This window comes from Lemur catta, chromosome 1 (genome assembly GCF_020740605.2).
Source record: "Lemur catta isolate mLemCat1 chromosome 1, mLemCat1.pri, whole genome shotgun sequence".
NCBI lineage: Eukaryota > Metazoa > Chordata > Mammalia > Primates > Lemuridae > Lemur > Lemur catta.
Window position 1 is genome coordinate 214,505,904 of NC_059128.1, and position 18,777 is coordinate 214,524,680.

Consider the following 18,777-nt stretch of genomic DNA (forward strand, 5'->3'; position numbering starts at 1 on the left):
TAGTTTTGTGTCTTTGTCTTTCTTTTGTGAAGATTGTTAACTTTTTGATGGGCTAGGGATACAAGGAAAATGGGCTAGGATCCATTCAGGTTTATCATGCAAATTCAGCTAATATGTACTGAGCTCCTTTTATATGCTAGACCCTTTAATTCTCATACAATACTGTAAAATAGGCAGGTTACACATGCAGAAACTGAGATTAAGAGGAGAAGCATTTTGTCCAAGGTCATATGGCAAGTAAATGGCACACGGTAAATAATTACATATGGAAAGTAATTCCACCTTATGTCTTTCAGAATTCAAATATTTGCTCTTTCTTTTCTATACGTGAGCTGCTTGAGTTTTTATACTTTTATGTCTCTCTGTGGCTTGCTTACACCGGGTTCTCAATAAATGTTTAATAAAAACAAATATATGAATAGCTTTTCTGTGGGAAATATCCTCCTTTGAATGTATGAGCCTAGATTCGGGACAAGCATCCTAGCTCTATGTTTAGGCAGCTTTTATTTGTGCTACCACTCAGGCAAAAGTAAGTCAATTAATCTCTCTGTCTTCCTTTCCTGGCATGTAATGTGGGAATGGGCATGAAAGCCCTAGAGGGTGTTGTGAGATTAATTAGTTAAAATGTATACCCTGCTATATAAATGCTAATTGCTGTCAGGAGCGTGGGTTGGATTTTCCAGTGACTTGGCTTTGGGAGGCTTTGCACATTTCCATTAGTCCTCTGTGCTACCAAGTCTCAGCCTTAAGAAACCCTTTGGCTGAGGGAAATGATGACTTTGTGGTTCCCCCATGTTGAGGAGCCGATTTAAAGAGGACTTCCACTGTGGGGTAAACTGAATAAGAAGGGGCATTCTAAACAAAAAAGTAATTCTTATGCCAGTAATTTAATAAATTCCCTTTGCTGTTATTAGAGACAAATCTATTTGCATAACAGCCTTTTCCTGTCTTTTCTGAGGCTGGTGCCTGCAGTGAATCATATAATTAATTTGTTATTACATGACATTCCAGCCTGTTGCCATAGATTTTATTTTTATTTGTTCATTGAATAATTTAAAAAGCTCTGACAAAATACCCTCAGGTGGCTGTCTAGAGAAACTTAAAAACTCACAGAACTCATTTCAAATGGGCAAATACCCCAAAGAAAAAGCTCAATAATAATACCATTTTTTTTGCTAATGTTTATGAATACTATTATAATACATATATTTTCAGTCTCTATTATAAAGGAAGCTGACTCACTTTAGAGACATATCCATTTGGCCCATAAAACATAATGCAATGAACATACATAGCACGTAGAATTATTTATTTTCCCTTTAAAATGCATTGTACTTAATTTACTTGAAAACATATTAAGTCTATGGAAGAGTCCAAAAATCTTGGTGTTAAAGGTATATAAGAGCCTTTAACAAATGTTATTTTTTTAAAAGTGTCTGTTCTTGATTTTTTTAACTTATGTCATGAAAGGAAACTTCTACCTTCCTTCATTAGTCAAAATAGGTAATACTAGTTGTTATTATAAATCTCAGTGACTTAACATAATAGAGGTTTATTTTTCACTCATGTCACAGCCCCTTGTAAGTGAGTGACATCCGGAGCAGCTCTGCCCTAAGCACTGGCAAGGGTCCAGGCTCCTTCTATTCTGTGATGGTTCCCTTTGCAAAAATTTCTGAACATCAGGTTCTCCATGTAAGGGAAAGAGGGCACCAAAGATTATGCAGGGGGTTCAGGTTGTACAGTATTTCTGGCCACATTTCATTGCCCAAAACAAATCACATGGTCCTAACCCAAGTGCTCAGGATAGGAAGTATTCACAGGGGTGAAAACAGGATTAATCAGCATCTAGACAGTCTCTACCACATTCTGTTCTTGTGATCACCAGAAATTCGTTTTATAATTCCTCCTAAATTGGTATGCCTGAGTACGTGCTGGAAATGTTATGTTAGCTTTCCTTTTCCATCTCTTCTTTGCCAATCAGCATTCTCTTCCTTTACAAAAGAAAAATCTGCCTGTCACTCATTATCTCGCTTACTATTAATCATGGCCCAGGGACATAAAGCCCTCCAGGGGCCAGACAAAGTGACACTTATTATACTGGTGTCAGAAAGTTTCCTTTAATAAAAAGGCACCATTAACCCCCAGCAGGGCTTCCATTTTCTCTCCAGTTTACCAGTGTTCCTGTTAAGAGTGAATCATGACATCAAAAATGTGATCTGTGGCCCAAGTTGGGGTGAATTGATATATACTGTAGGGTGGGATTACAGGGAGGATGCTAATTTTCATTTAGTAGGCTTGCATCTACCATCAGCCAATTTTAGTCAAAAAGTACACTCTTTTGGGGAGGTGACTTTGGGAACAGCATAAAGAATATCTTTATGAATGAAATAGAGAAGGCAGTGACATCTTATTTCATCCAGACAACAAACTTAATATGATGAAGTTCCAGACTCCATCTGCTGTCCAACTCTGTCTCTCTTTCTTTTTAAAACTATATACTTTATAATTCAAAAGTGAAAATGCTGTCATGCCAATGCATATCAACATGATTTTTGGAATTAAATAATGAAATCAAGATGTTTTCTAACAGAAAGTCGGTGTGATGAGGGTGGTGACACTGCAAATGGCTTTGCCAATTATATTACGTGGTGGATATTTTTTCCTCCCTTTCTTTTTTTTTAATTATTGATTTATATTTATTGAAAGCAAATGATGTATAGAATTTTTAAGGTCAATATATTAAAAGACTTATACTGAAATAATTATGTTCTTTCTGCCTTCACTTTTCTCACTCCCACTAGTTATCCTCCTCAGAGTCAATCACTTTTGGGTGTTTTGCTTATTTCTTCTGGAATTTCCCATCTATATTTTACTATCCGATTTGTGTATATTGTTATTTTTTGTTTAGTCAACCTTTGTCATCATCTTTTCATGTTTTTTTATTATAGTACATGAGGATTATCTCTCTCAAACTGATATCCCCTCTGCTTTCTCTACTCATTCCACTCTAGGTAATTGAATCAATAATCATTTAATTAATGTCTTCACATTAGATTAATGATCTACAATTGTGTTACCTTTCTTATTTTTTACAGTTATTAACTGTATTACTTTTCATGTGCTTACTTTAGTTTGTATCTTTTGGTAACCGTTTTCATAATTTTCAATTACCTTTCAGCATAAGTTTTCACACTGCTAATGTCATTAGTTAATCTACCAGTTACATTTTTTTTTTTCTTAATGGAGGTTTTCATCCCCTTCTGCCCCTCCTGGGGCATCACCAAGCTCTGGTGCATAGCTGTTGTCCTTGGATCTCCTTCACTGTCACTCTGGGGATCCATTCTCTCTCTTGAAGTGGATCCCATATTGTTTTCCTCATTCTTATTTTATTCTTTCAGTTTGGTTGCACAAATCCCCCAGAATCTTCCTGATAAAGAACACATGGGAAATACAATTTCTGAGTTTTTGTGTGTCTGAAAATGTCACCTTCACACATGATAATTTCAATAGGTTTAGATTCAAGATTGGAAATCATTTTCCTTACGGTGTATTGCTTCATTATCTTCTGGTTTCCAGTCTTGTTTTTGAGAACCCCAAACCCTTTTCATTCCTGATGTTTTGTAAAAGCCCTTTTCATTCCTGATGTTTTGTACGTGACTATTTTTTTTTCCTTTTTTACTCCCTAATAGTTTATAGAATCTCTCTTTTCCTACATTTGTTTTGAAATATTTTTGTGGTGTAAATCTATTTTCATCCATTATGCTGGGACAATTGACAGGATTTTTTAATTCAGAAGGTTGTATGCTTTAATTATGGTATTGTTTTTCCTGTGAATTATTTAATTGAGAATTTTTTTCTTTGTATTTTTTGGGGGGAGGGGGCAGCTCTTATTATTGAGATATTGAGATTCCTGAACTGGTCTTCTAACTTTCTTGTCTATTTCTTGTGCCTTTTCCTTTATTACTCTACTTTTTTGGAAATCTTTGATTTCCAAAAAGAAATTATTAAGTTTTTACTTTCTACAATCATGTTTTTAATTTCAATAAGTATTTTTTTCTCTGAATATTTCTTTGTTTTAGCATCTTGTTCCTGCTACATGAATGCAGAAGGTTTCTTATCTCTCCAAGGCTGTTGATAGTATGTTTTAAATGTTTACTTTTCCTTGAATAATCTTGTTTTTCTCCCAGTTTCTTTGACTTTGTTTCTTTGGACACTGCATTTTATGGTAGAGATTCTTCTCAGATCTCTTCTCAAGTTACCTGTTCATATTTAAGAAGAGATTAAGAGGCTGATTGAAAATTTTAAATATGAGTGTGTAGCTTGTTAAACATGATCTTTTCTTTTGGATGATGTGGCTGCATGATTTGTTAAAGAATCTTTGACACTGAGGTTGTTAGATCTTTTTTTCTTAAGCTGGCCAAATTTTCCACAGAAGATTCTTTCATTCTCTTGTCTGGAGTAAAATGTCTGGTTACCCTCATCTTTGAAGCTGAGAGGGGAGAGTTGTTCAGTACTAGGAGAGCAGGATTGAAACAAAGGGTATAACTTTTTGATATAGATGTAATCTGATCTTCTTTATCTTACCATTCTTCCTGTATCCTCAGTTGTGAGGTACCTGACGGCATATGTCAGGATAGAATAGATTATTGGTATTGGTAACAAGCAAATCCCAGTTATCTACGACTTAAAATAACAAAGCTCTGCTGAATACCGTCCACACTGAGGGACCCAAGCTAAGGGAGTCTCAATCTCTGTGCTTTCATATTTGCCAGAACAGATGAAAAGGGAACTGGGTAAAACATACTCTTAAAAACACCTACCACAAGTGACACCGACTACATCTTATTGGTGGAAGTGAGTCATATGACCTCTCTTTACTTCAGAGTACAGAAACTACAATATTATAAATATGCCTGGGAGGAGAACCCATAAATATTGGGTGAATACCACTAAATACTCCTTATCTTGGTGCTGATAGTTCCTGCGTTTTTTGAACATTCTGGATTACAGACTAGTTTGTTCTCCAGTTTTCCCCTGCTGGTTGAGGAATTTTCTTTTTAAATCTGCTAAGTCTGTTACCACTTGTCCATTTTGATGTTGCTATTCTATTGTCTTTTCTCCTGTTCTTGAAGTTACTTGGGATTTTGTATTGAAAAATTATTTTAGTTTTGGGGAGCTTCAGAAAAAAATGAAATTGGATTCATATATTAAGTATGTTATGTTTATCTGTAAGACTTCTAATTTTCTGTAAACTCAGTGAGCTAACTCTGAAACTTTGCAGTGTTAGTGGAAATATACTTAAAGAATGTAATAAGATACTTTATAAAAATATTGTATTATAAATGTGTGTTGATGGGAACAATATTTTGATCTTCCCAATTCTTTCTCTCTGTTAGATGTTAAAAAAAGTGCTTCTAAATGAAAGCATAGCAACAAAGTCATTTGTAGAGTCCTGAAGAAAATAGTTTGTTAAATTTCCCAGAGATTTATTACTTACTTTGGTGACAAATCCTTTTGCAAGTCAGAAAGCTTCAAATTCTTTGCTTTTATCAAAATTAAAGCAACTACCAATATAGTTGTTCTACCAGTTATCCACTGCTACAAAAATATTGTCTGACAAACAACCACAAAATTAAATGACAAAACTTCATTTTATTTATTTCATGAATGTTTTTTGCTTCTGAGTCTGTAAGTTGCCTGACACAGTTGACCTAGTCTGGGCTTGCTCTTGCATCTTGGGTTAGTTGTGGAAAGGCCAGACAGCTGTGCTTCTGGGGATAGGCTAGCTGCTGGCTGGGGTGCCTCACCTGCATTCCAAATGATCTCTTATTTACTAGTAGGCTTTCCTGGGCTTGTTCTCATGGTGGTATCAGAGTTCCAAGAGAAAAAGCAGGTTTTAAGTCTTAGGCTTATATTGTTACCCAATCATTTTTGCTGCTTTCCTTGGCCTGTGTAAGCCATAAGTCACAAGGGCAGATCAGACTCAAGGGGTGATCAAGCAGACTCTCCTGCTTGATTGGGTGACTCACGCTTTTCAATTGCACAGGGTGTGGATACAGGGAAGAGTGAGAACCAGGGCTGCTTTTGCAGACTGGGTCTTTTAGAGTTGTCAATTGATCATTAAAAATAATTTTTGATGATAAAAATATAAAATGGGTATGTAGCTCAGAAGGAGTTTAAAGAATTGAGTGACCTTGTTAGAAGTAAACTCCTTTTGTTCCTGGCTATGAAGACATTTCCTCAGTGTTTACATATAAGCAAACAATTTTCAATGAATGCCCTAAATTCTCTCATTCAAAAACAGCCCATTTAGATTAAGGCATGTTTTCTAATAAGATTTTAACATTTTGTATTTAATAATTACTAATAAAATTGGAAATATATATTATTTAAATGTATAAAACTCATTTCAAAAGGAAAAACTTTTAAACACTTAGTGCTTTATATATTGTACTAAAAATAAAAGCTGAGAATGATGAAAAATTAAATATAAACTATCAAATGTAAGACTGTGTTCCATTAAAGTAAAATTATGTTTGGAGATAGTGGAATTAATGAAAGTTCAAAAAGAAAAAGAAACACTGGAATTTATAATGGTTAAAACAAAGTGTTCATGTATTTTTAGGTTGGATATTGGTGTGTGGCAAATCACTTTTCCATTGGCTGTGATTAAAAGAGCAATGTAACCATTTTATTTTAAAATGATGTTATTTATAATGTGACACTAAATATATCCTTTCTGATTATTATACTTAGCATGAAAGGTTTTAGATGTCAATGGAAATATAAGGAAGATTACACGGTTAAAATATATATATATGTATATGTATATATGTGTGTGTGTGTATGATATGTATGTATGCATGTTAGGGATACAAGGGAAAAAGAATATTATTTTAAGATGATTGTTTTGTGGCTCACAGGACTCCATCACCCCTGACCTCTGTTTGGCCTTCATTTGGTGATTTCTAGAGCCCTCCCATTCAGATGTCACTCTTAAGAAAAGAAGTAATTATGTTTTCTTTCTTCTGAATACATGAGTGATTACCCTGATTTGATTACTACACATTGTATGCCTGTATCAACACATCACATGTACCCTATAAATATATACAACTATTATGTACCCTTAATAATTTAAAATATTTTTTTAAAAAATCATAAAAGCCATTACAAATTTTATTTGACTCTCAGTCATTGAAACTCTAGCACCTTTGTTCCCCAATGCATATTGCCCCAGTGAGTACCACTGAGAACGCTGGACCTTTATAGGACCATGCTGCTTTTTAGTAAGGTAGTTAGAGGACATAAGTGGCTGGCCCAGACTGAGATGCACTGTTCAGTGTAAATACATTGAATTTTGAAGGTTTTCTACAAAATAAAGATTGTAAATACAGCTAATTAATTTTATTTTGACATTTTGGATATATCAGCTTTAACAACATATATCATTCAAATTAATTTCACATGCATCTTTTTAATTTTGCAACGTGGCAACTGGCATGTCTAAAATTACACACGTAGTTAGCATTATAATTTCTACTGGACAGTGCAGGTCTAGCCCTAAAATCAGGAGACCTAGGGACAACTGGGAGTTCTCTCTCCCATCCACCCAAGGGTTGTCTTTTCAGTTACAACTTCCTCCTTAAAACCTTCTCTGTTCCTGAGAAGTGAAGAAACATATGATGTCTTTTTTTAGGTGATACCACCCCCCATACCTTGTAGGGCTTAACAGGATCAAGCTACCAGATCAAGTTGTTACTCAAGAGATACTCAAAGAACAATTTTAAAAAATGAGAAGTAATTTCTTCATACCACAGGTGCCTATTATATGCAATTATTAGAGGAAGGTTACTGAAGATGACCAAAGAAGGAGGTTCCTGGAAAAGGTTGGGTATCCTGAGGTGCTGTGTTCTCTGGAGGTCTTTATTGTAAAGTGACTCATCTGCCCTTTCTCCCTTTCTCTCTCTCTCTCTTTTTTTTTTTTTTTTTTTTTTTTATTATTCCAGAACGCTGCGATGACTGGGGACTAGATACTATGAGGCAAATCCAGGTGTTTGAAGATGAGCCAGCTCGCATCAAGTGCCCACTCTTTGAACACTTCCTGAAATATAACTACAGCACAGCCCATTCAGCTGGCCTTACTCTGATCTGGTATTGGACTAGGCAGGACCGGGACCTTGAGGAGCCAATCAACTTCCGCCTTCCTGAGAACCGCATTAGTAAGGAGAAAGATGTGCTCTGGTTCCGGCCCACCCTCCTCAATGACACTGGCAACTATACCTGCATGTTAAGGTAGCCTGACTGTTGGTGGTGGACTGACTTCCTTCCCTTTTGTTCCAGGGTTTTTGTCTAGAAGATTCATATGCTAAGAAGCTGGGGAGGGAAGGAAAACATTTAGATGGAGTTTAGTAAGTTAGTTCTCAGTGGCTTGGCTGAAGTAGACTAAAGGAGGTGTGTAGAGAAAATGATTGTGCCCCCTGTGAACATTCTTCATAGGTGGTTCCTTTTTCAGACCCTGACAAATGCCGAATTTGTCTAAAGGTGGACCCTTGTTTATTTGTTCCCTTCCCATGACATTGGTACCTACCTACATTTATTCCTCACCTGGAGGCATCCATTTCCTACAATGAACAAGGCAGGGAGTAGAGCCCATTCATAGCTATTATTTTTGGCATCTTTCAAAGTGTCAAGCACAGAATAGAGACTCAGAGTGCCTTTTTAGAAGAAAGAATATTTGGGAGGCAGCACATGTATTTAGGACAATTCTTTTTAAATATTTCTACCAAAATTCCCCTAAGAAGCAAGAGAACACCATATCCCTGAGAATATAAAAATATAATCCAAACAGTCTATCACAAAATTTTTTTTCAAATCCACTTTTTTTCTTGAAAGTTCACATAGATTTTATATTTTACTCCACTCTGCCTATTTTTCTTTTACTATAGATTATTGTTGTTTTTGCTTAGAAAAAAAAAAAAAAACTTCAAAAAACTGAAGCTTCTCTAAAGAATAACTACTTTAAAGCTTACTTAATTCTTTGGTTGCTTCTTACCTCCAGTCCCTTTTTAACTACTAGGCTTTACTTTGTCTTCTAAACTCCCATCTACATTATTTTTTTCTCTTTTAACATAGTTTCCTACTATTTAAATAGGTGTGTTGGTTTACTAGGGCTGCAATGACAAAATACTACAGGCTGGATGGCTTGAAAAAACAGAAATTTATTTTCTCACAACTTTGGAGGCCAGAATCCAAGATCAAGGTGTTTGCAGGATTGTTTTCATTCCCAGTGCTTCTTGGCTTGTACATGGCCATTTTCTCTCCATGTCTTCACATAGTCTTCCTTGCATGTGTGTCTATGTCCTAATCTTGTCTTCTTAAGAGGTCATTAGTCATATTGGATTAGGGCCCACCCTTATAACATCATTTTAGCTTAACTATGTCTTTAAATGGCCTATTTTCGAATCATAGTCACCTTCTAGGGTACTCTGGGTTAGGACTTCAACATATGAATTGCAGGAGGGCACAATTCAGCCCACAACAATAAGTAATACCAGATCTTTTTCCTCTCATGGATATTAACTGTTGATGGAAAATTATGATTCTGTTTGATAAATGTAAACTATTTTATGATTATGTATAAAAGGACCTCTTTTCTATCACAGAAAAGCCTTTGGATCATTGTGCCCTTGGGGAGGTCTCTATAGCCTCTGAAGGCCGTCCTGAGGCTTTTTACCTAACACTTTAATTTCACTGGAGTGGACTCTAGACTGATACGTGGCTTCCAAGGAAGGAGCCTGAAACGCTCATGTGCCCTTTATTTATGTTCTAATACAACATGGTGGAAGTTAAAACAGGTTATAGTCAAAAGAGCACTATGAGAAAACAGAGAATCTGGGACATCATTTCAGCTCTGCCAGTCATATCCACATCTGAGAGCTTTGGCATCTAATATATTCATACAAGAGAGTTGAGCTAGGTTACAAACCTGTATAGCATGTTACTCTACTGAATACTATAGGAATTGTAGCACAATGGTAAGTATTTGTGTATTTAAACATAGAAAAGGTACAGTAAAAATGAAGTACAAAAGGTAAAAAATGGTACACGTATTAGGGCACTTATCGTGAATGGAACTTGCAGGACTGGAAGTTGGTCTGAGTGAGTCAGTGAGTGAGTGGTGAGTTAGTGTGAAGGGCTAGGACATGACTGTACACTTTTATACTACTGGCAGCACAGTAGGTTTGTTTGTACAAGCATCCAACACATGAGTAATGTGTCACACTATGATGTTACAATGACTACAACATTACTAGACAATAGGAATTTTTCAGCTTCCTTATAATCTTATGGGACCACCATTATATACGTGATCTGTTGTTGACTGAAACATCATTATGTGGCATGTGACTATTTATATAAGCTCACATATACACACACACGTTTAGTATCATATCTAAAATAATACATTAATAGTAGTTAATTGTGCCTGTTTTTTTATTCTGTCATGTTAATTGGTATAAGAAATGCCTCCATAACCTATTTAATCCTTACATGAACTTACACATTTAGAAGATGTCTCAATATGTAGCCTGGCTTCATTTAGTTCACTTTAGTGTGGTTGCTGTTTTATATCAAATGCAAATAAGACTACCCATCCATTGCATATTTCTCTTTTCAGGAACACCACATATTGCAGCAAAGTTGCATTTCCCCTGGAAGTTGTTCAAAAAGACAGCTGTTTCAATTCCCCCATGAAACTCCCAGTATATAGACTGTACATAGAATATGGTATTCAGAGGATCACATGTCCAAATGTAGATGGATTTTTTCCTTCCAGTGTCCAACCTACCATCACTTGGTATATGGTAAGCAAATTAGATGATATTTTATTCTCTCTAATGGTATATAAAATGATGATACTTATTTGCTGAGTTGAATGTATAACTGAGATGTTTCTCTTCAGGTTTTCTGATTTCTTCCTCAATAACTTTATACAATTCTTTCACCACTTCCTCATTCTATACCATTTTAAAGGAAGTGGTGCAGTGTGATTTGCCTCAGCCTACCATTTCTGAAATCACATTAACTAGAATACCAGAACTACCTTATTTCTGTCAACTTCCCGTGAAACATTTTGAGAAATTTTGCTCATTTCTACTCACTGTTTAGTGGAGTCAGAAGCTGCTAATGCATCTGGTGAATTTCAACTCTTGATTAGTCAGTATTATATTTTATTATTTATGTGTGTTTTCTTGTTTGCCCTCATTTGTGGGCACTGTCCATCTGTGGGCTCTCCAACATCTGAGGGATTTGGAAAGTGTTTAATCAAAAAATGGAAATGTTGGAAGGTGGCACTTGTAGCAGCAGCATAGCTTTTGAATTGCTTCAAATCTTCACATAAACCACAGGGAAAAAAACCCATGGACAGAATTTACAACAAAACTCAGTGACAAGTTATCCATAAGAACCACTTCAATAAAGACTGTGAGACAAACCACCAACAGCCTTAAGACCCATATGGAGTCAATGTTTGTGGGGAAGGGAACAGATGGAAGTAATGTGGTGTCTGGCAGACTTGAGAACAGAAGAACTCTGAAATGGCCAACAGGTACTCACTAGAAAGCATGACGAGCCACTTTGAAAACAGCAGCTGAAAATGGGAGGGGTTTTGCTCTCTAATAGAAAGTGAGTGCAGGAAACCTGTAGTAAGATGTTCGGAAAGGGTTGGAGCCGTTCAGGGGTCTCAGAACTCTGAAAAATGACCAGCCACGTTGAGGAGAATCTGCTGAGAGTGCAATCAAAAGTGAACTGGATCAGAACACTTAGGAACGAAAGAAAATGACTGTCTAAAAATGGAGGAGGGGAACAGAGTCAAGACATCTCAAGACCAAGCCACCATGGTTTTAAAGAGGGATCTCTGTGCAGTCAGAAAATCCTGCCAGTTTAAAATTCATAAAAAACTGCTATTTCAAAAATGAGTTAAAAGATATTTAAAATGAAACAAGATGTGAAATAATAACATAAATAAGAATTGTAAAACTTCAGAAGTTCTATATATTTTATAACTCAATAAAAACTTAGAAGAAAATAGTTTCAGAAAAGAAGCTAAACTAAGAGGAACATAACAGAGAGAAAATCACAATATATAATACTTTAAGATCAATAGAAGTTGCAAAGCAGGAAAATTTTAAAAATCAAAAATAAATGAATACGATGATAAGAAGCTTAGAATGGCTATACGAATATCAGATACAGTAGACTTTAAGACAGCGAGGATTATCAGAAATAAAGAGTACATTTCATAATAATAAAAGAAACACTTCATCAGGAACATATATAAATAAGAAAAGTTTATGTACCTAGTAACAATGATTCAAATTACATGAAGCAAAAGTTGGCAGAGTTCAGGGGAGAAATAGATAATTCCACAATCACAGTTAATTTTAAATTCTGACTCTGTTTAAGTTGTTAATGAAACAACTTAGGAGCCAACCTGAAGAGTCTTCTATTGGCCAAAGGTGAACAACTGGAACCTAAATAGAGATAGTAATTGAAATGGTTTGAATCCTATGAAGTAAGTTTAAATTCTTATGTTCATAATGATATTTTTAAAAAATGTGATTAGTTACATTTGGGTGATTATAGGAAATCAATTAATTATCTTGAAAATTGGTAAAGGGAAATAAGCATTCATTCTGGAATTTTTAGAAGAAATGTAATGTTGGGTAATGAAGTGGTACAGAGAAGTACGTTTCTATCCAAGTATTCCTGATAATAAGTGAAAGATAAATGATCCAGTTAGAATATCATCACCTTGCAACCCTCAGTGGATTAGTAAATCTAAGCATTAAGCATCAATGACTGCTAACATCACAAGATGAGAAACCACCAGACATGTTTCTTTTGATGAAAGAACACATTATTACATATAATCTTGCCAAATGGATTAAATTTGAGTCTGATCGAGCCTGTGGATCCCACTGCCATTTTGCAAGAGGTATCAAGAACTTAGGAATATATTGAACTGCACCTTGTATTTGCAATCAGCAAAATCCGGACTATAGGAAACTCTATAAGCCAGATGTGCTGGATTCTTCAACAGACAAATTGTAAGGGAAAAAAAAAAGCATGGAGTGGGAATATATACATTAAAGGAAACATAGAAGACATTTAAAAAGTATAGGAGCCTATAGCATCTAAACATGCATATTTAGGTAATAAAATTATAAGTGAAAGCAAAGAAGTGATTTTTCTGTGAAAGTATAGATAGTGACTACTGGGGAAGTAGTAAACAGGTGTAATTGACATGGGGCATGGGGAAAGCCTTTCAAGGGCAGCTGGCAAAGTTCCTGGACCTGAGTGTTGATTACGAAGCTGTTTGCTTTGTAATAACTCATTAACTCATACATGTTTTGAGTGTGTTTTTTAATACATCTTTTGTTTTACAATAAAATGGCTAGAAGGGAGAGAGAGGGAAGAGGCTAGGGGGAAAAGAGAGAGACAGAGAGAGACAGTTTAAGAAATTTAACAACCAATTACAATGTATTGTGGACTTTAGTCAGATCCTGTTTCTTTCAAATAACCATAAAACAAATTATGAGCTGGGTGAGGTGGCTTGCACCTATAATTCTAGTACTCTGGGAGGCCAAGGTGGGAAGATCGCTCAAGGTCAGGAGCTGGAGACCACCCTGAGCAAAAGTGAGACCCCGTCTCTACTAAAAACAGAAAAACTTATCAGCGTGACAGATAGAGATTCTGTCTCAAAACAAACAAAACAAAATTATGAAAATATTAGAGAATTCTGAACATAGAATAGTGATACCAATGAATTATGACTTTTTAAACCTGACAGTGGTACTGTAGGTATGCTGACAGATGTCTTATTATTGAGAGATATGCACAGAAATGATACTTGTTGAGGTAGTAAGGGGATCATTGTTGTCTTTGTGGTTGTAATTTTTCATAGTAAAAAGCATAAAAGATGATTAAAAGAATAATATTAATAGTTTTACACAAATAAATGTAATATATTTACCAGTTAAAAAATTATGTTTATTTACCTTTCAATCAAAGTCTCTAACCTTTAACCTTATTTGTTTTTTAGTTGTATTCCCATACATGCTGTAACATTTCCTCTTCTCCTTTTTCCTCATGCATTTCCTCTGAAATGCCCTTCTTTAGAACAGATCAAATTCTGCCATCTTCATTAATTGTTCTTTGTTCCCTCCAGCTGGAGATCATTTTTCCCTCATATACTTATATTTATTTATGTCAATTGCCAGTGTCAATATCATTTTTTGCAGCCTTTTTTTCTTTTTTTTTTTTCAAGACAGAGACACACTCTATTGCCTGGGATAGAGTGCAGTGACATCATCACAGCTCACTGAAACCTCAAACTCCTGGGGTCAAGCGATCCTTGTGCCTCAGCTTCCCGAGTAGCTGGGACTACAGTTGTGCTCCACCATGCCTGGCTAATTTATTTATTTATTTATTTATTTATTTTTATTTTTTTGTAGAGACAGGTTTTCGCTATGTTGCTCAGGCTATTCTTGAACTCCTGGCCACGAGCGATTCTCCTACCTTGGCCTCCCAAAGTGCTGGGATTACAGATGTGAGCCATCAGCCTGGAATTTGCCTTTTTTAAATAGTCATTCATTCATGTATACATCCAATGTAGAGACAGTCCCAGATTTATGATGGTTCAATTTAAGATTTTCAACTTTATGATGGGTTTATTGGGATTAAACCCACATTAACTTGAGTAGCTCCTTATGACATACGATGGAGTTATGGTTTCTACTGCATACGTATCACTTTCACAACATCATAAAGTCAAAAATCTTAAGTCAAACCATTGTTAAGTTGGGGACCATCTGCTATGTTGCATTTTCAAGTTATGATATTTTTGACTTATAATGAGTTTATTAGTATGTAGCCCTATCATAAGTTAAGGAGCATCTGTATACCAGTTGAAGATCAACTGTGTTCAATGAAATATGCCAGGGGGTTGGGGGAACGCTGTAATGAATGAAATATATGTCCAGCTCTGTGTAGTCCCGTAGAAGCTCACAATTTAATACAGATAAGTTTATAAATAAGAATTTTTATTATTATCAAAATGTAGAATTCTAAGTTCCACAAGAGTGACAAAAAGAAATTACTGTTGGTTTTAAGAAAAGGAAGAGATTTACACACATGTACCATTTGAGACTGCCTATTTCTTGAGGGCAAAGTTATGCTATATCCACGTTTGTATCTCCAATGATTCCTAAATCTCTGGTTTTTCCTACAGGATGAAGGATGGTACATTTATTACATTATTAACCATGGTATAAAATAGCAAAGGAAGAGCAGATCTGGGGAGTAAGTAGTGGGTTTAGGCAATGTCATGTTAAGTCAGAAGTGTCTGTGAGACATGTAGGTGGCAAGTGACAGTGCAGTGACTAGCAGGTAGTGGTTGCATGTATGTGGGTCTGGAGCTTGGGAGAAAAGGCAAAGCTGGAGACAGAGAATTGGATGTATCTGTGTGACAGCTGAAGCTCTGAAGAAGACTAAGTAAAGTGAGAAGAGAAGTTGGCTAAGGTTAAACTCTGGAGAGACCATTCATGGGATAAATGGAGGCATAAAGTCTGGGAAGGAGACTGAGAAAAAGTCATAGCTGTAAAACCATTGCCAAGGCTGAGATCCAACCATGCGCAGGTAGCTAAATAAAGGGCGACCAGCAACCAGCCATCCTTTTTATTCTCTGATTATAAAAAGGTTGCTACGAATGTCTGGTATACTGCTTACTGCTTTTTATTTTGCTACCTTTGGGTAATCAACTGACACCTTTGATTATAAGAGTTTTGCCATCTGGGAAACAAAACCCAAATACTCAGTGGCTGCATTCCCCTATCTCTGTGCAGCAGGGCTAGCATTGCTTTTTATTTCCTGCCTCCTGCAGTCATTCCCGAGCATCTACTCAGGCATCTTGGTCTCTCTACAGCAATTCTCTTTGTTGTTATCAACTGAGGTCCCTACCTTGATATTGGAGAAATGTTCTCTTTTAGTAATACAAATAAGTCTACCAGGTTAAAAGACAAATTGATAAAAATCAGTTTCAGTAAATTTGCTTTCCTGTTATCTGAAAGATAAAAGCTGTTGAGTTGAAAAAAGGAAGAGGAAACTAACACTTCTTACATCTTACTAGTTTCAGGGTAGTATGCTTGGTACTTTGTGAGTTATCATATGTAAAATTCATCACAACTCTACGAGGTAGATATTTTCTTTTAACAGATTAGGAAATGGAGGCTTTGAGAGGAAAACAGTAACAGCTAACATTTGTCAAACACAGGTATTGTTCCAAATACTTTATTTCATTTAATTCTCTCCACATCCTTATAAGGTGGGCTCTTTCATTTCCTCCATTTTATAGTTGAAGAAACCAAGGTATAGCATGGTCTAGAGATATTCCCAAGGTCACAGGGCTAGAAGCTGAGATTCAACCCTGTGCAATCTGTGTCAAGAACTCACACTTTTTACATTGGCTTATATCATTTACACAAAACTATCCAGCTGCTAATGGGAGCATCTGGGATTTCAGGTCAGTTCTTTTTGGTTCTAAAGCCTGTACTCTTCAGGGCTGGTGTGGAGAGGGTGGCCCAGTCTTTTCTTTTGGACCGTAGGACACATTACCTGTGAACACATTATTGGGTTGTGGGCTGGACTGTGAGACTTAGGGAAACCTGTGGATAGAGGACCCTGGGAAATCAGAGAGGCCTCAAACTGAGATTAAAGGAAGCATAAAACAAAATGTTTGTATTTCCCAATCGCAGAAGAAATGGGGCACTATTGGATTTTCCTCCTCTAGATGCCTCCTCTTCTTCTCTCCTCCTCTTTTCTGTATGGCAGGTTTTCCTTAATTTAGGACCCAGAATTCACAGGTCCCTAATTCAGCGATCCTGTGAGTTAAATTGATGTTCACTAAATATTTGTTGAATAAGCGAGGTTTTGTAACTAGTCTGAAAAGCAAACCATGGTTTGTAAGTTATTTACTGAATTTCAAATAGCCAGCTTATAAAAGAACTTCTAGATACTGCCTTTATATTTACATAGGGACCTCCAAATACATAGAGTAAATAAACAAGTAATGTGACCCTTTTGTTGTGGTTTTTGTTACTATTTTTGTTAGATTTATTTAGAGACCTGAGCTTTAAAGGAGGGCAAGCCATTCTTACTTTCATATTACTGTATTAGTTTTCTTCCTTGTAATTGGATATTTAAAATTTCATTTTTTAGAGACACTTATAAAAGCATAGGCAATTTCCCCTTCTCACAGAAGACCAGAGGAACCACTTCATTGGGTGTTTTAGATATTCCATTTGTTACAGCTGCTGAAATACTCTCAACTGCTGTTTATCAGAATAGATATCATTCTGGATAAAAATTAGAAAAAAGCTCCTTGTCCGTGTACCCATTGTGATCATTAAAATGAGTATATTACCTCCACTTCTAATTTTTAGTTTGAAATTCATCAGAATTGGTCAGATATTGTTTATAAATCTCACTCAGAAAATAGGAAAATCTTTGATTTTCTGATAAAATTCCATTAGGAAAGAACGTTTCAAAAAAAGTGCCAGCCTTGGCCTTCTTGTTGGCCATAGCACGTATTGTTGGGAAGTTAGTCCAGGGTATATGTAGTAGACATTATTTTTTAAATGCCTGCTTCAGTTTGACCTGACAACCTAGTTAGGTTGGTCTTAATCTCTTTCTTTTTCATACCCTCCCTAGATAGTGGTTTTTAACCCTGAGTACGAAGGGAGTATGTATCATATTTTCTTTCAGAGCTATACACATATCATCCCATATATGCATATACGCCAACATTTTACATACAGTTTTAAGACTTCGGAGGACCCAAGATTCATCATTTAAACTGAAAGCCAGGCCAGGCACGGTGGCTCACGCCTGTAATCCTAGCACTCTGGGAGGCCGAGGCGGGTGGATCGCTCAAGGTCAGGAGTTCGAGACCAGCCTGAGCGAGACCCCGTCTCTACTAAAAATAGAAAAAAATTATCTGGCCAACTAAAAATATATATAGAAAAAAAATTAGCCGGGCATGGTGGCACATGCCTGTAGTCCCAGCTACTGGGGAGGCTGAGGCAGTAGGATCGCTTAAGCCCAGGAGTTTGAGGTTGCTGTGAGCTAGGCAGACGCCACGGCACTCTAGCCCGGGCAACAAAGTGAGACTCTGACTCAAAAAAAAGAAAAATAAAAAAGAATAAACTGAAAGCCAAATTCAAATAGCTGTGAAGCCTGAGGCCACATCAGGCCATACAAATTCACCCATTTTGTACCTTGATAGCACTTAATTAATATCTCTGTTACTATAGTGATTTTATTTCTCTCTTCTGTACTATATAGTGAGCACTGACACATTCTACCCCCAACTCTCTCTCTCTCTCTCTCTCTCTCCCTCTCGCTTTTTCTTTCCCTTGAATATCAAACACAGCATAAAACTGAGCCTATATATATTGTACTTAGGAATTGATTGAATGATTGAATGATTGAGTGAATTAGACTGGACTGTAAAATTCCTGAAAATAAGTGTCATTTCTGTTTTTTACTGGCTCTTATGTGCCCAGCTCCTAACACAATGCCTGGCACATAGGAGGGACTTTATAAATATTTGTTGTGTAAACATTGGATAACTTAGTTCTGTTCATTGGAAGTGACTGATTTATCAAACTCTTTTGAGACTTTGTGACAAAGTATAATATATTTTACACCAACTTA

The 18,777-nt window shown here is 36.1% G+C and overlaps 1 protein-coding gene across 3 annotated transcripts in view; it reads left to right on the plus strand.

Annotated features, from left to right (window-relative positions):
• LOC123630388 (interleukin 1 receptor accessory protein) overlaps positions 1–18,777 on the plus strand; it is a 133,359-nt gene that overhangs the window by 76,977 nt on the left and 37,605 nt on the right. For all 3 annotated transcript variants that reach the window (XM_045539929.1, XM_045539930.1, XM_045539931.1), the window contains 2 exons: positions 8,010–8,295; positions 10,682–10,868. In XM_045539929.1, coding sequence (XP_045395885.1) covers positions 8,010–8,295; positions 10,682–10,868 — 473 coding nt within the window. The remainder of the gene's footprint in view (positions 1–8,009; positions 8,296–10,681; positions 10,869–18,777) is intronic.